This window comes from Mesocricetus auratus, unplaced genomic scaffold, assembly GCF_017639785.1.
Source record: "Mesocricetus auratus isolate SY011 unplaced genomic scaffold, BCM_Maur_2.0 Super-Scaffold_6731, whole genome shotgun sequence".
NCBI classification, from domain to species: Eukaryota; Metazoa; Chordata; class Mammalia; order Rodentia; family Cricetidae; genus Mesocricetus; species Mesocricetus auratus.
Genome location: NW_024429185.1, coordinates 4867823 through 4893624, shown reverse-complemented (window position 1 = coordinate 4893624; position 25802 = coordinate 4867823). Strand labels below are relative to the sequence as shown.

General features: G+C 43.6%; 1 protein-coding gene and 1 pseudogene across 1 annotated transcript; both read right to left on the bottom strand.

Annotated features, from left to right (window-relative positions):
- Positions 1-25802, bottom strand: part of LOC121139137 — a 30788-nt pseudogene that overhangs the window by 3475 nt on the left and 1511 nt on the right.
- Positions 83-12984, bottom strand: LOC101829534. Its single transcript, XM_040742202.1, has 3 exons — positions 12087-12984; positions 350-476; positions 83-147 (listed from the first exon to the last, which is right to left on the bottom strand). Exons 1-3 carry the CDS (start codon positions 12552-12554, stop codon positions 83-85), a joined length of 660 nt encoding a protein of 219 aa, XP_040598136.1. The 5' UTR covers positions 12555-12984.

Below are 25802 nucleotides of genomic sequence, written 5' to 3'. Positions count from 1 at the left end.
CTTATTTATACTGTTGCTTTCCCTTAAAACTTCCAGGCCACATTAAAATTTCTTCAGAGGCATATTTGATGGAACATGAAAATTACCTTTCGTGTCTTCTAGAACTTTGACAATGTTCTTCAATATTATGATTTTTCCAACTGTAGCCTAAAATATAGTACAATAAAATGCATGATGTATTATTGGAAACTATATAAAAATTTAAGTTATTATCTCCAATAAATCTCATAACCCTGCCTGATTTATTCAACTCATTCTTCCTTTCTCAATCAAAATTATAGAAAAGCATTAATAACCAAGAAACAGTTGCCCCCTTATTTTAAAAAAATGAAGGAAAATTCAGTCTTACCTATAGCAGTAAGGTTCCTGTAGGTTTCCAGCATCACATCTTTGTAGAGATTCTTCTGGGAAGGATCCAGCAAAGCCCACTCTTCCCGAGTGAAGGTAACATTCACATCATCATAGGTCACTGCATTCTAAAATATCCCATACATGTGTACAACAGAAAGTGTGATAGTAACAGTGTAGTAAATGTATACTTTGTTGAAAATATATTCATAGATTTCTGGTGCTTCCCAGACTTATTCCATAACACATAAGTTCTAATGTAATCACAAAGTCAGTTTAGAAGAAAACTGAATAGGAGGTCCACCTCTGTCATTTCTGCATCCTTTGATTGGGATAGCCTTGCAAGAGAAATGCTGACTAACAGACTTAAAAAGAGAAAGACAAGCAAACAGATTAAATGTACTGAGTAAACACCAGAGACATTGTATGAACAATTACTAACTACAAAAAACATGGATAAGCTCGGTGTATTGTCTCATGCCTATAATCCAAGCACTCAGAAGGTGGAAACAGGTGTATCTCTTTGAGTTGGATGCCAGCCTGTTCTAGGCAATGAGTCCCAGGACAGACAGAGGTACATTTTAAGACCCTGTCTCCCTCACAAAAATCAACTGATCAAAGAAAAAGTACAGAAAGAATGCAGAGGTTTTTGCTGAAGTTCCTAAAGATTTATGTATTCACTGCAGTTATGTCTTCATTTTCCTGAAACCTGAAAAGTTCAGTTTAACAGTACCATTAATAAGATGTTATTAAAAGGGAATGCATGTCTAAACAGTTACAAATGGATAGATGAATACATTACGATGATAAATGCTGATCATAAACAAACAACATAGGGCAGGAGAGATGGCTCAGCAAATGGGTAGGCCCAATTGCCAGTAACTACATGGGGCTTCACAACTACCCATTACTCCAAGTTCAGGAGTTCTGAGGCTGTCTTCTGATAAGACACACAATGTGGTGCATGTCCATGCATACAGGCAAAATACTCATATTCACCTAAAAAACCCTTCAAAACATATACAACAGGTAGTACAAACTATAATCCAATAGTTCAGAAGGCTGATGCAGTACTACATGTCATGAATACAGCTGCCCAATTTCAAAATCAAAGTGTGGTTGAAGATTAGCACAGCAGCATATGCTTGACATGTATAAAAGCCTACATTTCAGGCCTACCAGCAAATGACATGAAAACACAAAGAGCCAGGTGTGTTGGCCCACTTTTAATCCTAGCACTGGGATCCCTGAGTTGGAGGCCAGCCTGATCTACATACATATTTTCAGGACAGCCAGAGCTACACAAAGAAACCCTGTCTTCGAAAACAAAAACAAAAAAATTAAAACAAACCAAAACAGCAGGGCAGCAAAATCATATCTCAATGAATAGCAGTTGCTTCTAATGTAATGTGATTTAGGGTGCTGAAAACATAACAGCATGAAAACAAAGCTAGCATGAAAAGGGAGCTAAATGATCAGCTTTAACCACAACACAATAGACACAAAGAACAGGAAACGGGTTGAGGCTATATGCAAATCCCATCCCCAATGAGGAAGTTCATCCAAAAACCCTCCTACTACTAAAGTTCCATAGCACCCCAAAGAAAGCCACTAAGGAGAGAAAAGTGTTTACATGCATCATCCTATGTAGATTTTTTTTTCACGCAATCAACTACATTCTGAACTAAGTCGCTATAAGATCATGGTCATCCCATGATGAAAAATCACTTATTCTAATGTCAAATATCCTCATAGTCTGTAATAGCCCCTACATTTGTCCAAATGTCCAAAGTGTCTTCTGATACTCAAGGCAATTCTTTACTGTGACACCTTGTAAACTCAGAAAACAAGTTACATCTTTCCAACATACAATGGCACAGAATACCAATTCCCCTTCCAAAAGAGAGGTATGGAGACACAGCGGGGGGGAATTGGATCAAGGCAAGACTGAAATCCAGCAGGATAAGGCAAGGCTGAAACCCAGCAGGGCAAGCTCTGACTCCTGTAGTTCTGCCTCAGACACATGGGGCTTTAGTTTCAAAGGGCTTAGATAGCTGCAACCCTGCAACTTCTCATGCATCTCATCTCTTACCTCCACTCCACACATGCAGCTCTCCATGACAGGTATCTGATAGCTTCGGTATCTCAACATCTTGTGGTCTCAGATTCATGCAATGAACTTTAAGTCCCCTACTAGAGCTCTGATTCTACCAAACATAGATGCCTGCACAACAGTGCTGTACTGAAACCACAGACTAAGAAGTTGAAATTTTGACTCTTGTTTACAGAACCACTACAACAAGGATGGTCCCCCCCAAATTTGGCTTCTAAGTTGGACCACAATTGCAGCAGGTAAAGATGAAGCTGCTTCCTGGGACTTCACTTTGCCTACTCCTACCATTAACTGATGGAGTGTTTGTTACCCTTACAGCACCTACTTAGACTTCCACTGTGGAGCAAAGGTCCTGCCTCTGTTTTAGCACTTGTTGCCATTTTAAGCTACCTATTGCCATTTTTTTCTCTACAACCCACAGATTTTATTTATTTCTGCACCACTTGTTGTTTTTCCACTGTAGTCAATATTACATCTAAGAAAACAGTCCATTATTTTTTAACTTTGCCACTCAATTTCTCAGTGCATGAGCAGGGTAAGATTTTGGAGTTGGGCTGTGGTGGCACACACCTTTAATCCCAGTACTTGGAGGCAGAGGCAGGCGGATCTCTGTGAGTTCTCTACAAGAGCTAGTTCCAGGACAGCCTCCAAAGCCACAGAGAAACCCTGTCTTGAACTCCCCCTTCCACTCCCCCAAAAAAGAAAGATTTTGGGCCAAGTTATCACACAATGACCTCTAGCTTAACTTTTCATGGGCTCTATTTCCAACTGAAATCCTATGACTTTGAAATCCTCTGTCTGCATTACTCTAAACATTCTCATCTTCCTGGTCCTACAAGAACAGCCAATTATGCTACATGTATAGCTTTTGCTATTTAAAGTCCGGTTATCTCCTATGTTTCTCCAAAAGTCAACATTTTCAGGTTCTTCCCAGCAACAACATCTCTTTTGTTGTACCATATTTTGCTCCTCTGCTTCTGTGATTAAATCCTCTAACCAAAAACATCTCAGGTAATGAACAGGTTTATTTGGCTGATTCTGCCAGATCACAGTCCATAATTTTGAGAGCTTAGGTTAGAAATTCAAGCTAGAAAATGAAGGCAAAAAACAATGGCAAATATTGTTTCTAACTTTCTCTCTTGTTTGGTCACTGTCTCAGGATCAGCTAGTTCTCTTATTGAGCCTAGGCCCACTTGCTTAGGGATATTGCCAGCCTCACTGGAAGAGTCTTCCCTCATCAATCATCAACCAACACAATGTCTCAAAGACATAGTAACCAGTCAATCTTATAGGGGTCCATGCTCAATTGAGGCTCACTCAGATGATTGCAGGCTCCGGATGCTGACAACTGACCCTAAGTAGGTCAGAGAGACGATAATAGATGAGAAAGCTAAAAATCCCAGACCAGTGTGTGGCACCCGCGCCACAAGCAACTCCGAGGTATCATGAAAAGAAAGACCAGATGTCCAGCTGTTTGTACTAAGAAGTGTCTTTACTTTTGCAAGTGCTAACAGGTCTCTCTCTTGTAGGAGGGAGCAGTCTCACAACACAGTAGAAAAACCCCAGGTGGAAGAGAGCGTGTATTCCTCATGCTAGATGTTGATGTCAGTGGGGTAATGCAGGGGCAGTAAGCCAGGACTAGAAAACAGGATGCACCTGTGGCTATCAGCTGACAAACATCTCAGAGACCCTGTGGGCTAGGCCCCAACATAGTGTTAATTGTATCAATCACTTCAAGCATCAGAGACCCAACACCGATGACTGCAAAACCTGGAAAGATGGATGCATCAAGAAATGAGAAGAGAGCCTTCAGCATCAAGAAAAATAAAATTAAACTGTTTCTCCACAGAAAGTCCCCAAACCAACAAAAGCTCAAGGAACTCATAACATAATATAGTCAAACATTAGAAGACAAAAATAGGTGAAAGCTTATCATTTTCCAGAGAAACAACAATATAATTAGAGTATAATTAATAAAATCACATAACATAGGTGGCACCACCGATAAAGGGGGACATAAACACTTGTTATGAATTTGACATGGTCCCTTAAATAATAACTACAAGATTCTAACCAAAATCAAAATCAAAGAAATCACTAGCCAGCACTCACCCTATGCACTCTGGTTTTTCCCTTTGCCAAAATTAGAAAATGAGTTTAGCAAGGAGGGCTATTCTACCAAAATTGGAGAGATTTACTTAAAGCTTCTGATGTTTCAACATTGTAGAAAATAGTTGTGGCTACTTAAAATATCTCACTCCCTTATGAAAAAGAAAATGATATTTGTTAGGATTACTTAGAAACTACTTTGTTCCCAATGATTGAAGATTGAATGTAAGTGCAACAGGGTGTGGAAATGTAAATTTTTAAAAACCAAATGCATGATAACAGATTTTTAAAGAAATAATGTATGATTTATATTATATACCTAAAGCAACTTGTTTTGTTCTAATTGCTTTATAAAAGTCATGAGCACTTTTGAAAACCAATCTCTGCTCATCTTTATATATATGTTTTTGTGTGTAAGAAAGAATGCTCCATGTGTATACAGGTGACAGCAGAAAAGAGGATTCAGATCCTCTGGATCGAGAGTAGCAGGTGGTTATAAGCCTCCTGACTTTGGTGTTTGTTTCCCAACTCAGGTCAATCCCAAGAATAGTTGATGAGTGACCTGCTGAGCCCACATAGTACTTCTTATCCAATTAACTCGAAGTCTTTCATAGACTAAAAACAACAAAACCTAAATAAAGAAGGAACCATATAAATGATCCCCGTGAACCTGAAGCCCAGTATTAAGATATTGGATATAGGACCAGACAGGCTGCTGCTCATGGACATTTGCCACTCTGTTACCAGAGACACAATACTCAAGAGTTGCTCCTAGTGCTGTATACACAAGTTGCAGCTTCCCCTCCCCCATCCACACCTATAGATCACAGAGCATCCTTACCATGCCTTTCCTCTCACCCCATATTTGCGTCCCAGCCCTGAACTTCGGCAGACACCCCCAGCTCAACCACAGGTCATGCCTGCCGGAAGACTAGGTAGGCTGCCCAAAGCCCTACCCCACTATCTATCACCACAGACCCAGTTCTCACACTGGAACAGAATACCAGGGGCAACTTTATCTCCCCTCACCCACATGTCCCATGTATCCCGACAACATTCCCACTAGCCTCGTCTCTGTGTTCCAGTGCCAAACTCACACAAACAACCCTTGATGACCCACATGTAGGCCAGGTAGGCTGTCTGCAGATTTATCAGACTGTCTGTTACCACAGATCTAATATTCATAGTTGCCCCTAGAACCAGAATAGAATCCTAGAGGCAGCTTCCCCTACCCCCTCTCCACTCCTCCTGTGAATCCCTAAGATCCTCTTCCCCTGGCCTCCCTTTCCTGCAGCCTCCAACAGCAGCAAAGCTTCCCCCATGAACACGCCAGCCAAGCAAGCCTATACAGAAGGCAAGGCTCAGTCAACACTCTCTCTGAAAATCCAGAGACAACAAAAACCCAGAAGCAAAACTGCCACCAAACAGGGACAAACCCAGAAATCAGCACCTAACCCTATAATCACCCCAAATTGAGATGCCTAGATGCCAGCTTATGAAAATAACAACCAAGCTAATATATCCCTCAGAGCCCAGCTAGCCTACCACATAAGGTCCTCAATATTCCAACATATCTGGAAGAGAAAGACCTTAAAACCAATTCTATGAAGATGATAGAGTCCTTAAAAAGGAAACAATAAATAACCTTAAAGAAATCAAGGAAAACAATAATTGGAAGAAGTCACAAATCCTCAAAAAAATCCAGGAAAATTCAACAGAATGAGAGGAAACCAATAAATACGTTACTAAAGCCAAGAAAAAACACACAATTGAAGCAAACAAACAAAACTGCACAAGCCCTGCAAATGGAAATAGGAGCAATTAAGAAAACACAAAGTGAGGGAACACTGGGAATGAAAATTTAAGAAAAAAAGAACTGCAGAGGCAAAGCATTAGCAAGTGAGTACAGAGATGAAGAGAAAGTCTCAGGCAATGACCTCAGTCAGAGAAAATGTCAAACCTAAAAAATTCCTGACACAAAATATCCGGGACATCTGGGAAACTATGACAAGATCAAGCCAGGAGAAGGATCCCAGCTCAAAGGTCCAGAAAATATTGTCACAAAAATCATAGAAGAAAAATTTCCTAACTTAAAGGAGGCACCTTTCAAGGTATAAGAAGCATATAAAACACCAAATAGATTGGAACAGAAAAGAAAGTCCCCTTGCCATACAATAATGAAAACACCAAACACAAAACAAAGAAAGAATATTAAAGCTGCAAAGGAAACATACAAAGGCGTACCTATGAGAATTATGCCTGACTTCTCAATGGAGATCTTAAAAGTCAGAAGGGCTTTGGACACATGTGCTGCAGACTCTAAGAAGTCACAGGTCCCAGTCCAAATTAGAATACCCAGAAAATTTACATTAATAAAAATAGAGAAAATAAGATATTTCATGATAGAGTCGAATTTAAATATCTATCTACAAATGCAGCAATACAGGAAGTGCTAGAAGGAAAAGTTACAAATCAAGATTAACTCCACTTATGAAAATAAAGGAAATAATCATACATCACTGATTATTTTAAAAAGATTACTACAAAGACTAGGTGAGCAATCACTCCGGAGTTTACACCAGGTATAATAGCTCTAATAAATTTCCCACTACAAAGTAAGCATACCGGAAAGGAGTAGACATCAAAAACAATCCAAGTGAGGGCTAAAATAAATAAAACAGAAAAACAGAACACTACAAAGAATAAATGAAAGAGTTGGTTCTTTGAAAAAAAAATGCTCAGATGATAGCTCCATGGTAGCATCCCCCTCCCCAGCTCCAAACCCTGCCCCATCTCAAAAATCCTGCCAACCAGCAGCTCCTCCCAGGGAGATGTTCAAGACCAAACCTACAGGGTATTTAAACTCCCCCTAGAGAACTATCATGTGATTTTTCAGTCTCCTCTCTGGGGACTGAAAAAAACCATCCAGGAGCATTTACTCATTAAACCTGGACTTTTAATTCTTAATTTGGCTTGGTTTGGGTTACTGCATTGGCAGAGAGGCTTAGTATCAGCGTACAGAAACTTTTCATCATGGTGCATTCATTGGCTGGGGAGCTGAGCCTTCCCCATCCGCCCTCGGCAATGTGGGAGCAACAGTCTTTCCTTACACCCACTCTCCACTAGACTGGATTGCTGATCTGTTAAGTTGCTCATTCCAAGTCACTGGAGTAGATGGGACCACCCTCCTTTCCACTTGAGATCCTGTCACTTCCCTGCATTCTTGCAGGACGATTCTTCTCACATTCTTTTCTATCAGCATGCCCTGTACATCCACTTGGTCATGCTATTCTCAGCTGCTCTGAGGCCACACTCACCTTGGCCCCCACATTCTCTCCTGATGCCCACCTTCTTCTCCCCTTAATAGCCTCACAGGTTCCTATCCCAGGCTGTCCTGTCCCTACCCCCCTGACTCTAGTAGATCCCCAAGTATGGGATACCTCAACCACGGTGGTTGTTAGTCACCACCAGCCAGTTCTAGTTCACTGTAATGGTCCCTCTTCCTTCCCTCCCAGTTTCCTATTGCTCAAACCCACCACCGAGGCCTTAGGCCATTATCACCCATCTTTTATCTCAGGGACTTTCAATTCCAATCAACTCACCCTACAGCACCACATTCTTCCTGTACATAAGCACTCCAGTGCTCACCATTTAGTTCAAGACCTCTGCCTCATCAATGATGCAGTTATTCCAAAAAAACCTGGGTGGTTAACAACTCATATCACCTCCTTTCTCACAACTCCCCTGCAACCTCCCGCTTGGCTGTCCTGGACCTGAAAGTAGCGTTTTTCACCGTGCCTTTACACTCTGACTCATACTTCCTCTTTGCCTTCACCTGGGAGGACCCTGACAACCCTTCGTCCAGACAGCTTACATGGACTGTTCTCCCTCAGTGTTTCTGGGACAGACCTCTTTTCTTTGGCCAAGCCTTGGCTTGGGATCTTTCCACCTTTGATCACAGTCCTAGACACTCCTCTAATATGTAGATGACCTCTGTCTCAGCAGCCCTCCTTGCCTCTGTCCCAATTGGTCACTACCTCTTTGCATCTAGACTACCTCAGCTTCCCACTATGCTGTATTTGAGCATCAACTCAGCCCAGGGTCTAAGAACCTCACCTCTGACAGAGTCCAAGTCCTGTGGGATTTACAGCCCTGGCCACCGAGGATCAGATTCTCTCATTCTTGGGCCTGATGGATTCTCCATCACTGGATCCATAACTTGGCCATTACCGCCAAGCCCCTGTACCAGGCAGCCAAAGGGACCCCCAAAGGGCCCCCCACCCCCCAGCCGCTGTCTGCCATTACTTCAGTTTACTGTAGGATGCCCTCCTAACAGCGCACAGCACATGCTACCTCTCCTAGATCCCACCTCAACTTTCCTCCTTTATACAGATGAAAGTTTGGGAGTGAGCAGAACTCAAATGACTCAGACAGCACAGGCCTTCCCAGCTCTGCCTTTTTACCCCAGCAGACAGGGCCCTAGTCTGGGAAAGCTGTAGTTTAGTAGAATCTCCCAGAGCACTTCCTGTTCCTCTTCCAAGGCACATGGTCCTTTGGGTGCAAATTCCATTACCCACCCAATGATCAGTGCAGCCAACCCTTGCTTCATAGCTGGGAAGTCCTGTAGCCAGACACAGGTCCCACTCAAACATTAAGAGTTCTTAAAGCAACAAGAAGCCATAAATTAGAAAACAATGTAGGCTTGAAGGCAGGGATGAAATGGTGGAAATGATGTAACTATAATCTCCCAAAATTATTTTTAAAAGTTGAAGCAGGCTTCATGGCCATGTGATGCAGAGAACAGAGATTTGCATTAGAGGACACTCATGACATTTCTCTCATACCGAACATCTTAAACCATGAAAATAACAGTCCTGTTATGAGGCAGGGCCATGCCATTTTATCCTGATTTTTTCTAGATAGATTTATTTATTTATGCATTTTATGTATATGAGTGCTCTGTACGCATGAATGTCTGCACGACAGAAGATGGCATCAGATTCCATTAGAGATGATTGTGAGCCACCATGTGGTTGCTGGGACTTCACCTCAGGACCTCCGGAAGAGCAGTCATGCTCTTAACCATTGAGCCATCTCTCCAGCTCCTTGTCCTGTTCTTAAATTTTGGTTGGACTAGTATAACTACAGTAGTTTGGCTTTACAATAAATTCAGTTCTCTATCCACATTCTTGATTTGCTGGTCTATGAATCTGAGAAATGGCCAGTCAGCACATTTGTCAATCACATATTGATTACTCACTACTCATTGCTAACGTCAACCACCATCACAGCAGGAAAGCTTCCACCCTCCTTCCTGCCCATCCCTTTCTGTGCTGTGACTACACTCGCTTGACAGTTGCTCAGAAAACTCAATTCTTACAGAGGCTTCTCTTCGTTTGTAAGTCCCCAGTAAAAGCCAGAGAGATTGGATACTCATTCACTGGTCTATTTTTCCCTCTCACTGACTAGTCAAGGCCCAGACTTGAAGCAGTTGCAGGACTGTCTTCCCATCCATGCGCAGCAGAGGCAGAATTAGGTGTTCAAAGCAAGTCTCAATTACATAGTGTGAGGCAAGCCTGAGCTACAGGAGACATTGATCAAAACCAGTGGTCCTCAACCTTCCTAATGTGTTAACCCTTTAATATAGTTTCTCATGTTCTGGTGACCCAACCATAAAATTACTTACATTGCTACTACATAACTATAATTTTGCCACTGCTATGACTTGTAATAACAATATCTGTGTTTTCAACGATCTTAGGCAACTCCTGTGGAAGGGCGATTTGATCCCCCAAAAGGATGCCCTCCAACCCCACACTGAGAACCACTCCTCTAAACTGATAATAAATAAATAAATGTCACTTAAGGAAACAGTAGGCACTTCTCTGGTAGAAAGAATACCATTAATAAGACATTGCATGACTTTGTCCCATGTAAAATGTCAGCTGCTGAGGGCTGTAAGTGACACAGATTTGCAGCTAGTGGCCTGCATCTCAAACTTCTGATCCAGCTTAACTGCTTCACCCAGGATTGATTGTACACATCTGCATACGAGAGTTAACTGGAAACTGAATACTCAGTAGTTCAAGCCACCCTCCCTGAACTGTACACCCATCAATTCTGTCTTTATTCACATGGAAAGATTTAATACATGCAGGGAAATTCTACAGAAAGCCACTCACCCTGCAGCTCACTGCCTTAACCTTCAGTCTGTGGTCTAGGTATTGCCTAGTCTCTTTCCCCTGCAGTGTACACGGTAACTGTTCCTCCTCTTCTGCTCTGAAGGGAGAAGCCACACTCCATATGCAAGTTCTTTTCCTGTTACTGCAATGGACAGTGCACTATGTGACTCAAACTGGTTATTTTAGAACTCTGTGGTGCTACAGACTTGTAATCTAGGGATTTAGGGTGACTAGTCAGGGGTATAGCAAGGGCAATGCCCTGTGGGGCACAGGGTTCAAGTCCACCTCAATCAACAATGGAGACCTTGACTCAAAACCACTTTTCAAAAGGACTGGAGATGCAGCTGTTCCAGAACGAATGCAACTTTATAGCACACCAGGACTTAATGTTGGCTGTGACCCTGTAATGGCCCCTTGAGCAGCATGTTCTTGAGAAGCCCGTTCTTTGATGGGGTGGGGTGGGGTGGCTGCTTGTAAATCAGGGTTGTCTCTTTTGTTATGGGAATATAGCTTAATAGCTGTCTAATCCTGGGGGGAAAATATTTACATCTTATGACACTAATCTCTTACAGGTTTAGCACACTACTTATCTTAGAGGTATTTGAGTCAGTACTCCCTTAGCTAAATTCTATTTTATGTGACTTAATGTTCCCTAAGAATCGGTAAATTCCGCCGGGTGTTGCTGGCTCATGCCTTTAATCCCAGCACTCCGGAGGCAGAGGCAGGCAGATCTCTGTAAGTTCGAGGCCAGCCTGGTCTACAGAGTTAGTTCCAGGACAGCCTCCATAGCTATACAGAGAAACCCTGTCTCCAAAAACCAAAAAAAAAAAAAAAAGAGAGAGAGAGTAAACCCTCCTACCATCAATTCTATTGCCATCAATTCTATTCCTCTTCATGGCAGTTGGGCAGGTGAGTGCTACTCTGCACAGGAGACACCGCTTACAAGCTTCACAGCATTAACTCCAGAATGATTCTACACCTAAATGTTAACGTTAAACCTGCAGAACTTCTGGAAAACACTAGGAGACCGGGGCTCTCCGAGTTTGGCAAATCTGCCTTCCACAGTGACAGTAGGCACTACAGGCACAGCATTTCAACGTGACCCCAGCAAGGCTATCTCTAAGCGCAGTCCGGCTCCCAGTGTCCTGCTCAGACGCAGCCGGTATAACGAAGTATTCAGAGGCTGCGGCCCGCCGGGCCCACGCACGTAAAGGACCACGCAGGACCGCACGGGACGGGCAGGACCACAGTGAACTCTGCGTCGGGCTCCCACCCGGCCCGGGAAGGACTCGCCACACCGCGCTCCCGTCTGGGGACAACAGCCCTTTGCTCACCATGGCCGGACACTCCTCCTCCGCGTCTGTGGGCAGCAGCCCCTCGCTCACGATGGCCAGGCGGTCAAGCTCACACGCTCTCTCCACAGCAAAGCCCACGGCACAGCGCAACCGAGTAGCTTCCGACTTCCGCAGTGGGAGGGGCTGAGCCAGAAATCCGGCGAACGGAAGAACCCTCCCATCTGACTGACGGGTCTTGTGGAGATCCTGATTGGCTGGTGAGGCCTGAGTGACAGGAATAATTCCCCGTGGGGAACCGGTGAGCCTCAGGAACACAGCATAGTGGGTCTCAGTCCTGCCTTCCTGGCTAAGCACAGACCTATCCCAGATGGACTGGAGGTTTGCACTAGATTTAATAGGTCTCTGGCTAGTGTAGATCAATGGGTCAGTTTTAAAAGGAAGTACACAAACCCAGGAAGAGACTAACCAGATGTTGCACAAGAGGAATGCAGGGTACGTCAGGAACATTATAAACAAAGTTCACAGTGGCCATGGCACTGATAACCACAGCAGCACGCGTAGAAAGAGCTGGGTTCTCGGGATATGATATGAAACAACCCCTCCCCTTCACCAACTCTCCCAGTATTCCCAGATTTAGAGGAGATCTGGTTTTGTTCTTTACCTCAGTGCCGTTGAGAAACCTCCCAAGGCCTGGGCAGGTTGCCAAACTCAGTGAGGCCTAGTTTCTCAAGACTCTCCCAGAAGTTCTACATGTCACATTTCACATTTGGGTGCAAGATCCATTTGGAGTTAATTTTGTGGAGGTGGTAAATGGCATCTCATGTACTGGATAGCACTCTATGCTAAACTGTGATGCAGAACAGTGGAATTTGGGATATAAAGGATTTACGACGTTGTGCCCAAATTCTGAACCCCAAAATCACCAAGAGGCCCATTGTACACTGTCTGTAAAGCACACCCAGAGCCGTAAAGCACAGCCTTGCCAGCTAACTTCTGATTGGTTCCTTGCCACGAGGGCATCTGACCTTAGTGACCAGGACAGGAGCAGCAAGGTCATGCAAGCACATGGTAGCCTTTCATGTCATGGCTGCTAAAATGGGGGGCTGGTCACTACAACCAATGCTTGGAAGAGTCACTCGAGGGAGAATTTATCTAAGGGAGAGAGCTGCCTCTAAAATACCCCAGAGATAAGTAGCTTGTGAACCAGGCAGGCCTGTTAGGGATTAGGATGCTGAGATTTAAATGTTTATTTAATTTTTTTATATGCATGTTGTTATTGGTCACATAGGAGAGCTTGTCTCAGAAACAGTTTTCTGGAAGGCTGGAGGAATCAGGCTGATCTCAAACTTAGAGAGATTGACATTCCGCTGTCTCTCAAGAGTTGGGATTATACACATACACCTCTAAGCTCAACTGAGAAATGTTTTTAAAATGACTTATCTTTGAATTGAAGTGACCATCATCCCCTCCCCTAGTTTATCAGCCATGACAGGCTAACATGTGCTTGCATGACCTTGCCCCTCCTATCCTGGTCACTAGGAGGTCAGAAACCCTGTGGTAAGGAACCAATCAGAAGTTAGCTGGCGGGGCTGTGCTTTATGGCTCTGGGTGTGGTTTACGGACAAGTGCACAACAGTGATACACAGAGCATAGCAACTGCTATGGGAGGGCCTATGGGCCATAACAACCAGTTGACCAATCAACACAGGGCAGGTCGTCCAAACCTGGAAGAGCACCAATCCTGAGCTTGTTGCATACCCGTAGACACTCCCCTTATGCTGTCCCTTAGGATCCCAGCCTTGTGGTTTCTCTGGATCTTTCTCTAGCCATCTGCTTCAGTGAATGGATGAAAGGCTCGAACTAATGGGGTTAGCTCATTAAACAAGTACAATAAGAGACTCTTTGCTTTTGCATCAAAATGGGCCTCTTGGTGATTTTGGGGTTCAGAATTTGGGCACAACAGAATCAGAGAATTAAATGATAAAATAAGATTTAAAAAGGAACCATTAATATTTTGATGGGCATTAATATTTCTTGAAATTTTATAATAATAATTTAAATTGACAAATCATCTCATCTGTTCTCAATAATTGGACTATTTTCTTTGCTTTGTTAACTTCATCCATTTAAAAATGTTTGAACTATGTTTGCATGTATATGTACCTGTGCCATCGTGTGTGTGTCGCAGTAAGATGACAGGGCCTATTGTCCACTTCTCCTATGTGAGTTCTAGAGATGAGACCCACAAATCAATCTGACTGCTACTCACCTCAATGGCATTTATTTGTGCCTAAAAATTATTTTTGTATGTTCTGGTATCAGAGTGTGCATATGCCACTGCCAAAGTGTAGAGAAAAATTTGTAGGTGTAATGTCACGTCTGTTGCGCGGCCTGTGTCCGAGAACGTGCGGAGGGTGTCGGGGATTGACAACACAGAGACTTGTTAAACGATGTAAAGAAAACTTTAAACAGGCTCCAAAAAGGTTCAAGAAAACTTCCTAAGAAAAGCTCCCACCAGAGAAGCTTCTGCTCTCTCCTCTACCCTGGCTGGTTCTGCTCTGACCCAGAGGTGGATGTGTGTGGGTTTTTGAAGGTGCGGTTAGTCTCTGGACAAGGTCGAGGTCAGGGCGGTTTCCGTGGGAAGGCCTTTCCCAGGAACTTATTGTATCATTTTTAGTAAACATGTTTTTACTAAACATTGTCTTACAGCTGCCTACTCCCAGGCAGAAGGGGAAGTGGCCAGGAACTTATTGTATCGTTTTTAGTAAACATGTTTTTACTAAACATTGTCTTACAGCTGCCTACTCCCAGGTAGAAGGGGAAGTGGGTCTCTGCTCAAGGTCTGGTGTTCCCACAGTGTAATATGGGTCTTCCAGAAATGGAACTCAGGTCATCAACCTTACAAACTGATACTATTCTCTAACATTCATTTGTGGTTTTGAGAAAGTGTTATGAGCATGTGTTTAGTCCCCAGAATACCAGCAGCACATTCCTAAAAACAGAAGTGATAACAGTATATCATTTTCATTTGCAAATAGGATTTATTTTTTAAATTGTCCTGCTTTCCTCTATTCTTAAATGAAAATATGTTCCCAATCTGAAAGAAGACAGTGTTTTACTGATGTAATGTTATTTGACTATCAGTGAGACAGTTCTCTGGGAAATGACTGCTGTGAGCAAGGCTGGTTACCTCATCTGGATCACCATATGAAGATGGACAAGAGCAGACCCCACAAAGGTGTCTACCTGTCTCTACATATCTGTCATGGCCTAAAAACCCATAATCACATCACACACACACATACACACACACACACACACACACACAATAGAAATTTAAAAAGTCACATTGCCTTTACATTATCTGATATCTCGTGAGAATTATCTTAGAAGGCAGTACTTTGAGATGAAGTGACAAGTGGATGACTAGTGGAGACAGGAGGACACAGGAAACATCTACAATATACACGTGTCCATAGCACATCAAGCTATGTTGTGAAATATACAGTTGACCGCTGAGTATCCTACTATATGACATTTCTACCAAAGAGATGAAAATGCTGCTTTGGAGATATTTAAAGTTTCTTATATTCTCTTCTACTAAACATTTTAACATCCACATTGTTAAAACAGGTTGACAATCAGCACAAGTTGTGGGTACATCCATGGAATTGTACTCAGGAGACTGAAACATGAGGATCATGGGTTCAGATGTATTCCTGACTAATTGGCATCCCAGCAAGACTTCAGAACAACAAAAGAGCATCTACAACAAGGATGTCTGTTCCACTATGTTCATAGCAGCATTATTTGTAATAGCTAGATCCTGGAAGCAACCTAGATGCCTCACAACTGAAGAGGGGTCAGATAAAATGTGGTATATTTGCACAATGGAGTACTACTCAGAAGAAAAAAAAACCAATGGAACCTTGAAATTTGCAGGCAAATGTATGTCACTAGAAGAAACCATTCTGAGTGAGGTAACCCAGTCACAAAAAGAGAAACATGGTATGTATTCACTTATATATGGATTTTAGACATGGATCAGGGCAGTGTCAGCCTACAATCCCAGGGCCAGTGAGTCTGGGAAACAGGGAGATTCCCAAGAGATAAGCATTACACCCCAGAGAAGTGGAAAGAGGCAATATCTCCTAAGCAGATTGGGAACATGGGGGGAGGGAAGAGGGAACCAGGAAAAAGAGAAGGGGAGAAGAGAAGGGGAGAAGAAGACATGGGGAGCAGGAAGGTTGAGTCTGGGAAAGAATAGAGGAGACCAGGATGAGAGATACCATAATGGTTGGAGTCATTATAGGTTTGAGGAGAGAGCTGACACTAGAGAGATTTCCAGAGATCTACAAGGATAACACCAACTGGAAAACTAAGTAATAGCAGAGAGATTACATTAATAGCCCCTACCTGATGATAAAGTTTATGACTACCTTATATGACATCCTAGAACCTTCAACCAGAGACTGATGGAAGCAGAGACAGATACTCACAGCTAAACACTGAACTGACCCCCCTGAAACCCAGTGACAGAGATGGAGGAGTGATGAGCAAAGGGGTCAATACCGTGCTGGTGAACCCACAAAGACACCTGACTGGACAAGGAGGGCTCCTAAACCCCAGACTGATGGCTGAGAGGCCAACAGGGGACTGATCCAGACTCCATGAATGTAATGTCAGTGAGGCCTCAGAAATCTCTGGGGCCTTCGGTAGTAGATTAGTGCTCACCATGGCATACAAATGAACTCTGGGAGCCCATTCCACATGGAGGGATGCTCTCTCAGCCTGGACACATGGGGAAGGGCCTAGGTCCTTCCCTGGATGAAATTACAGACTCTGGAGATCCCCCCAATGAGGGCCTCACCCTCCCTGGGGAAAGAAGTGGGGATTGGGCTGGGGGTGGGGGTGGGGCTGGTGGAGGGACAAGGGGGGGAGCTGGGGTTGACATTTGAAGCATGCACGTTTCTAATTTAAATAAAAGAAAAGAAAAGCATCTAAAGGGAATTTGTTAAATTATGAAAAACAAAACCAGGAACCATCTCTCACAGATATATCAGTTTCTGGCTATTATGAGTAAAACTGCTATGATCATATTTGAACAACTGTCCTTGTGGCAGGATGGAAGAGCATATTCTGGGTACATCTCAAAGAGTGGTATAGCTGGATCTTGGGGTAGATGGATTCCAACTTATCTGAGTAAATGCTCTGTTGATTTCCATAGTGGCTGTACATATTTGCACTCCCACCAGCAATGGAGACGTGTTCCCCTTGCTTCACATCCTTGCCAGCATGAGCAGTCATTTGTGTTATTGATCTTAGCCATTCTGACAGGTTTATTTTTTAAAGATTTATTTATTTATTTATTATGTATACAGTGGTTCTCATTATAGATGGTTATGAGGCCACTATGTGGTTTCTGGGAATTGAATTCAGGTCCTCTCGAAGTGTAGCCAGGGCTCTTAACCTCTGAGTCATCTCTCCAGCCAATCTGACAGGTTTAAAATAAAATCTCAAAGTAGTTTTGATTTGTACATTCATGATGGCTTTGGATGTTGGACATTTCTTTAAGTGATTTTCAGACATTTGAGCTTTCTTATATTTTTGGTTGTGAACTTAGCTTTTAATGACTGAGTTATCCCTCCAGCCTGATATTTGAGATTTCTTTGTTGAGAATTTTCTATTTATATCTGTACCCCATTTTATATTGGATTATTTGGCTTGTGGATTTCTCATTTATTGATTTATTTTTCTGAGTGCAGCAATCCAGAATTACATAGACAAACATGATATGTACTTGCTTATAAGTAGTTACTGGCTGATAAGTAAAGAATAATCACAGTACAATCTATAGACCCAGAGAGTCTATGTAACAAGTACAGTGAAGGGACCAGCCCCTCACCCAGCCCCCTGGTTTAGCAACCATGACAGGCTTCAGAACAGACATGGTAGGCCTCTGACTCAGCACATGTCTAACCTTTCTGGGCCTGCCCTAGTCACTAGGAGTCAGATACCCTCCTCAAGGCAAGGAACCAATCAGAAGTTAGCTTGCGGGACTCTGGATTTGCTTTACAGCTCTGGGAGTGCTTCACAGTAAAAGTGTCACAACAGTGATATGCAGAGCATAGCAACCACCCTGGGAGAGCCTATGGGCCATAACAACCAGTTGACCAATCAACACAGGGCAGGTCATCCAAACCTGGAAGCACACCAGTCTTGAGACTGTTGTATACCCCTAGACACTCTCCTTATGCTGCCCAATAAGTTCTTCTCCTTATGCTTTCCCAATAAGTTCTGTACCTTATGGCTTCTCTGGGTCCTTCTCCTGCCATCCGTAGTGATGAAAGGACGAAGGGCCTGAGTTAAAGACAGTTAACACATTAAACAGAAAAGGGTCTTTTCTTTTGCATCAGAATGGGTCTCTTAGTGATTTTAGGGGTGCAGAATCTGGGTACAACAGACAGCTGTAGGGGGGATGCATGATCTCCCTGGGAAGAGGAAACAGAACGTATTTTGTAGGTGGAATGGGGGCAAGAACAAGAATCATGTAAGGGAAGAAGAGAGGGAGAAAATTCAGGGAGAGAAGACTGGAATAGGGGAGCTCTTAGGGGGCAATGTGGAAACCTAGTGCAGTGGAAACCTCCTGGAAGCTATAAGAGTGACCTTAGTGAGGACTCCAAGTATCTGAAAACACAGAGCTTGAGCTGGCTATCCTCTGTAACCACTCAAGGCTTTCAGTGGTGGGACTGGGGCAATAACCCAGCCACAAAATATTCAAACTACATTTATCCAGTGTGCAAGATATTCTGGGGCAATACTCAGAGCTTGCGCAGTGGCCAACCAAAGACTGGTCTAACATGAAGGCCAACCCAAAAGAAGGCGCTCATGGCCAACACTGCCTTGATGAGCAGGAGCTAGAAGTTGGATGGCTCAGAGAACTAGGATAGAACCAAATACAGTTGACCAAAAAGAAAAAAATCAATGAAATGATTCCTAACTATGTTCTCCTATAATTATATTTGGTGCCTAGCCCAACTGTCATCAGAGAGGCTTCTTCCAGCAGCAGATTAGAGCAGATGCAGAGATCCTCACACAAATATTAGCTGAAACTCTAGGAACCCTGCAGAAGATGGGGGAGGTTGTATGAGGCAGAGGGCTCAAGGACACCAGGAGAATACAGCCCGCAGAATCATCTAAGCAGGGATCACAGGGGCTTAGAGAGATTGAAGCAGCAACTGTGGAGCCTGCATGAGTCTGCGCCAGTCCTTTGCATACATGCTGTGGTTGTCTATCTTGGTGTTTTTGAGAGACTCCTAACAATGGGAGTAGGGGCATCTCGGACTCTGTGGCATGCTCTTGGGAACTTTCCTCCTTACTGAGTTGTCTGTGCCTAGTTTTACTGCATCTTGTTATAATGTGTTTGGTTGATATCACTGGGAGACTTGGTCTTTTCTGAAGGGAAAGAGAGTAGCAGTGGATCTGGGGAGCGGGAATGTGTGGGGGTTGGGAGAAGTGGATGGAGGGGAGGCTGTGGTCAGGATGTGCTATTTAAGTACACACCCAAACACTATTCCCAAACCCACTTCTAGTCACCGTGTCCTAGTTCCCAACTTGGGTGGAGACAGCTTGCTGGCACAAAAGACAAAGTTTCTGCTTGAGTCCATGTAGGTCACCTGTCCACAGCTCCCCACCCCCACATGATCTTGGTGCAATCCCACACTATCCTCAGCCCCCTCCCCTCTTTTCCTTTTCTCAGCACCCAACTTGGACAGTGACTCCCTGCTGGAAGAGAGGCCACACTTGCTGCCAGATTTGCAGCCCCCAACTTGGGATGGAAGGAACCCCTCTTCAACTTTAGGCCACACGGACCAGAAGACCAGAAAGCACACAGAATCCAAGGGAAAAATACCCATCAAACAAAGACAAACTAATAAATAAGCGCATAGACCCATTGTCATCCCAAACAGAGACACCTAGATGTAAGTTTAAGAGCACAATAAACAACAGCCAGGGTAATATGTCACCCAGCTACCCTACTATAGGAAGCCCTGGCTATCCCAACACAGCTGGAACACAAGAGACCTTAAAACTAACTATATGAGAATAATAGAGGTTCTTAAAAAGGAAGTGAGTAAATTCTTATTTTTTTCATAGTGAGTTTTTCAAGTACAGTTTTTTTTAAGAATTCAAAAGAATAATCAGTATCTGTGAAAGAAAATCCCATGTAATGTATTTAAGTAAACATTTCTGTGTGTAAAAAGGAGTGCAGTAATTACTCTGTTGTTATTCCCCCTCCTTGCAATGGGTCAGACAAGCTTCCTCCACTCACTCAGGATGGAGGCTGGCCAAGCTCTGGAGGAGCAAGGGACATGCTTCAGAGTCATACAGCTGCCCACTCATCAGTAAGGCTGAGGGCTCCAACCTTGCTGCCACTGTAAAAGCGGAGTGACTGACATAAGCCAGGGCGACAGTGGATGGAGGAATGGGAAGGACTCACTGGCTGTTTTGAGGAGGCGACCTAGGAGCTTTGGGACCTGACACTAAAGATGGCCTTCCTGATACACCAGCCCCAAGTTAGTAGCTACATGGGAAGAATTAATAAAGTATGTATCTTAGGCCTAAGCAGCAGCTCCCACCATGGCCACGGCTGTTTTCTGTCCGGCTTGGAGGCTCACTCCTCTGCAAATGACCATGTCTGCCTGCCGCAGCTCCTCCTGAAAGTTTCCATGATGGCCAAGTAGCCTTCTCTCTATGCAGTAGCCACTTTCCACCCGAGAACTTTCACTCTGAAGCCTGCAACTAGACAAGTAAATCTCCTGACACTTCCGTAATTCGTGGAAGCCCAAAGACATGGGGCCTGTCTAATCCCTGAATGTTGTGTCCCAGCCCCCACGAGGTCTCTGTGAGTCTCTGGTCAGCCAACAAGTGCATCTTGTTTTCCAGTCCAAGTGCATCCTGTTTTCTCATCCTGGCTTACTGCCCTGGCCTTGCCCCACCGACATCAACATCTATCAGGAGGAAAACACGATCTCTTTCACCTGGCGTTTTTCTACTGTGCTGTAAGCCTGTGTATAAGGTTACTCTCTCTCTACAATAGAGAGAGCTCTTAGCACTTGGAATAAAGACACACACATGCATTCCCTTAGCATAAGTAGCTGGACTTTTTGTCTTTCATTTCCCAATATGTTAGACTCACTTGTGGCCCAGGAGCCACACCTGAAAAGCCCCATTAGCCTGATTATCTGCCACCATCTGTCACTGCTATATTTATAGTTAAGAACAATCTCTAGGCCACGGCAGCAGAGGAAAGCAATGACTTGCCAACCGTACTGTTAAGGAGCTCATATTCCATCGTGAATTGCTGACTTCCACTCTAGACATTGCAGGAGGGTGGGCCTATTCCTCCTCCACTCACACCCTTGGAATTACTCCTTAAGAAACAACCTTTAAGTCTCCTAGGGTACAATGCAGCATCTCACCAAGAGATCCCACCACCTGGGCTCCCTCTCTCCTGGCCTGGCATAAGGCTGAGCTTTCCAGCTTGTCAGCTGGAGGGTGGCATCAGATGCCAATGTCCAGCTTTACAATTCACAATTAAGAGCTGTCACTAGCTGTTCTCCATCCATCAACAAGACAACTTCATGGGCCTCAAGGGGGATGGAGGCTGGAGCCAGGCCAGCTTAGAGGCATTGAGAAACAGCTGAGTATGACTACAAACATCCATCCCCTCCTGTTTGCAGCCTGGCGAGCTGGATGGGCTTCAGGAGGTGTGGTCTGGCTCCACTTACTTCAAAACTGAGTATTGCTATCCCACCATGGTTATTCCTGGCTGGGCAGCTTGGTGTAGACAATAGCCAGAGCCACAGAGCTCTGTAGGCCTCACTAGGACCTGAGGGCTGGCAGCTCCTAAACCAGCTGGCCTCTTACTGGTTACTGGCAAACCTGTAAGCCTCTTTGGTGTATAGAACAAAAAAAATTAAGTCATGTAGTCTAAAAATAAATGCCTAACCCTAACCTGCCTCTGCCTCCTCTGGGTGCTGGGATTAAAGGTGTGCGCCGCCAACACCCAGCGTTTTTAAAAATAATTTATTTTTATTTTATGTGCACTGGTGTTTTGTCTGCATGTATGTCTGGTGAGGCTGTCAGATTTTGGAGTTACAGACAGTTGTCACTGCCATGTGGGTGCTGGGAATTGAACCCGGGGCCTCTAGAAGAGCAGTCAGAGCTCTTAAGCACTGAGCCATCTCTCCAGCACCCCGCTTAAAGCTTTTATGTGCAACAACAGACGCGTAGAACAAGGATGCCAGTGGACCTGCGCTGCCCAACCGAAGGCTATTCAAGAGTCAACTGCCTGAACTCGCAGGTGCAGGAGCTATGCTGGAGCCTCTGGGAAACAAATGTAATACACTTGAAGCAGCAGCGAGGGTGACTGACTTTGAAAGGACACAGAAAACAAGTGTGACACACTAACACGGCAGCACAAAAAACAAAACAAAACAAAACATGAGCTACGATAAATCGAGAAAAAAGTCTCAAACACACAGAGGGCACTGTTTCTCAACATCAGCACAGGCCCCTGGGAAATACTTCCTGGGGGACAGTATTGTTGAGGCCAGGGCTGCAGGAGACCCCAGGGCCTGCATCCTCGGACCAGGTACAGTGGCTGCTCAAAGCCACGAGCAATCAGGGGTCTGTGCTGCCTGTTGGTCTTAGAAACAGCAAGGCCCGAAGCATCGGTGCCCCTTTGAATCGACACTGCTGCTTTTAGGGAACGGGTGTGTACACATGGTGAAATGCACCGTGAGCCACAGCGTAGACGCTCTAGAGTTAGCACAGATGCTCGTGCACTTAGGGGCAGGCACAGGGGGAAAGCTGGACTGTGCTTTTGGTGAAATGAAACGTTTTGGATGCACTCTGAATGCTGTTACGCGGCAGCTCTGACCACACATCCTGGTGTTAGTGCTGCAGGGGGCAGTGTCCTCTCTTGAGTGTCCCGGTCACAGTGCACATGCACTCGGGCCTGAGGGGCATGAGACTGTGGCTTGGGTCCTCACCCTGCTGCTGTGGAAAGGGCACGGATGAACCGCTGTGACACTATGAACTGCTGTGACACGTTCCTTATTCACAGTTTATCTACTTCCATTCCACACAAGCAGATGACACTGCAATGTGTCCTTTGGTGCTAAGGCCTTCCGACCATTAGGTCCTGGGTGACATTCTGAGGAGTAATAGTGACTAAAAAAAATGATTTAGAAACTCATTCTGCGGTGGCCAACTGGATGTAGGTTCCTCTCCATTATATGTTCTTTTATGGTCTTGAAGACTACTGTGATGTGCAAAGGCTTTATCATACTGATTACATTTGTAGGGTTTCTCACCAGTAAGTGTTCTTTTATGTCATTGAAGATTATTATGATGTGCAAAGGCTTTATCACATTCATTACATTTGTAGGGTTTCTCTCCACTGTGTGTTTCTTTATGCTTTCTAAGACTTTTGCAATATGCAAAGGCTTTATCACATTGATCACATGTGTAGGGTTTCTCTCCAGTATGTGTTCTTTTATGTATATGCACACAACTCTGACGTGAAAAGGCTTTATCACACTGATTACATTTGTAGAGTTTCTCACCAGTAAGTGTTATTTTATGTTGTTGAAGATTATCATGACGTGCAAAGGCTTTATCACATTGATTACATGTGTAGGGTTTCTCTCCACTATGTGTTTTTGTATGCTTTTTAAGACTTTTATAATATGCAAAGGCTTTATCACATTGATTACATGTGTAGGGTTTCTCTCCAGTATGTGTTCTTTTATGCACTTGAGGATATCTGGGATTTACAAATCCTTTTCCACTTTGAGTACATTCGTAATGTTTCTTTTGAGAATGAGTCCTTTTCTGCATTTGGAGACAATGGTGACTTGCAAAGTCTTTACCACAGTGAATATACTCTCCATATGAATTTTTTCATGCCTGTGAAGATAATTGTTACATGTGAATGCTTTACCACATTTATTACCTCGATGAATCACTTTTGCCATATAAATCCATTATACAATTTGGTCTAATTATAAAGAGGAAATACATATTAAGTTTTTATCACTTTACTTATATCTATGGTGTTCCCCTTCATTACAGGTTGTTTTGCATCTTTAAAGATACCTGTGATGGTAGTAGTGTTTATTAACACATTTTACTGTCATAGCTTGAATTGCTATGGCCCCCATAGATTTATGTGTTGGAATGCTAGGTCCCTAGGTAGTGGCGCTATTAGAATATGTGACCTTGTTGGAATAGGTGTGACATTTTTGGATTAAGTGTGTCATGCTGGAGGTGGGCTTTGAATTGTTACATGCTCAAGGTATGTCAGGAATGTCACATTGTTTCCTTCTGCAGATAAACATGTGGAACTCTCATCTACCTCTCCAGCACCATGTATGTGTGTATGCCTCCACATTTCCTGCCATAATGATAGATAAAACTCTGAAACTCTAAGGCAGCTCCAATTAAATGTTTTCACTTATAAGAGTTGCCATGGTCATAGCATCTCTTTACATCAATAAAAACCATAGATGAGACACTCATATTTATAGCATCCTGTTGCTATATGAGGTTTTTCATATACTTGAAGAAAACAGAAAGAGCTCAAAGTTTACCACACTGATTGTATTAATAGATTTTTTTTTTGGTTTTTATGAGACAGGGTTTCTCTGTATTGTTTCGGAGGCTATCGGTCCAGCCCGGCCTCGAACTCACAGAGATCCGCCTGCCTCTGCCTCCCGAGTGCTGGGATTAAAGGCGTGCGCCACCACCGCCCGGCGTATTAATAGATTTTTTATAGTGTGAGTCATACTACATTTGCAAAGTGAACTGGGACAAACAGAAGAATTTCTATCTTCTTAGTACTCCTAGGGCTTTCTGCAGTATGAGTTTGTTGATGTGTTCCCAACAAAGTTGGAAAATCAATTAATTGTAAACTTATTATTTTTTTTTTCGAGACAGGGTTTCTCTGTGGCTTTGGAGGCTGTCCTGGAACTCACTTTGTAGACCCGGCTGGCCTCGAACTCACAGAGATCCGCCTGCCTCTGCCTCCCGAGTGCTGGGATTAAAGGCGTGTGCCACCAATGCCCGGCAATTGTAAACTTATATCACATTCAGATTGGGGAGAGAGAGAGAGAAAGAGAGAGACAGAGACAGAGGCACACATAGAGAGACAGACAGACACTGAGAGAGAGATACAGAGAGAGAGAGAAAAAGAGAGAGACAGAGACACACAGAGAGAGACACAGAGAGAGAGATGCAGAGAGAGAGATACAGAGAGAGAGATTGCTTCTTTCCATATCCCTGTGCTCACATGGCTTCTTTCCATTGTGACATATGATATACCTAGTAAAGGAACAAAAACATTCCCCTATCACATTCACACAGCTTGTTTGTCATAGACACATGGTATAGGGACTAAAGTTTCCCCAGAAGAACATTTTTACTCTCATAAACTGCCCTTGTCACTAAACTTAGCAAAGTCAGTAAATGTATATGAGTAACATGAGCTTTACTCTAGAGTATTTGCTTATTAGAGGATATAGAACATACTTATCACCTATTCAAAGTATGCATGTTATTACATCTTACATATTACATATTACATCTGTGTGTTATGAAACTAAATTAAACAGATTGGAAGTTATGTGGCATAGCTTGCATGGAGCTGTGATTTAAATGGTGATATCTGTTAAGACATTGTTTCCTTTT

Coding starts and splice junctions, on each gene's coding strand:
- LOC101829534 (XM_040742202.1), bottom strand. CDS start 12,554: ATGTTCCTGACGTACCCTGCATTCCTCTTGTGCAACATCTGGTTAGTC. Junction 477..12,086: donor AGGAGGAGTGTCCGGCCATG/GTGAGCAAAGGG, acceptor GGGATATTTTAG/AATGCAGTGACCTATGATGA. Junction 148..349: donor CAGGAACCTTACTGCTATAG/GTAAGACTGAAT, acceptor ACTATATTTTAG/GCTACAGTTGGAAAAATCAT.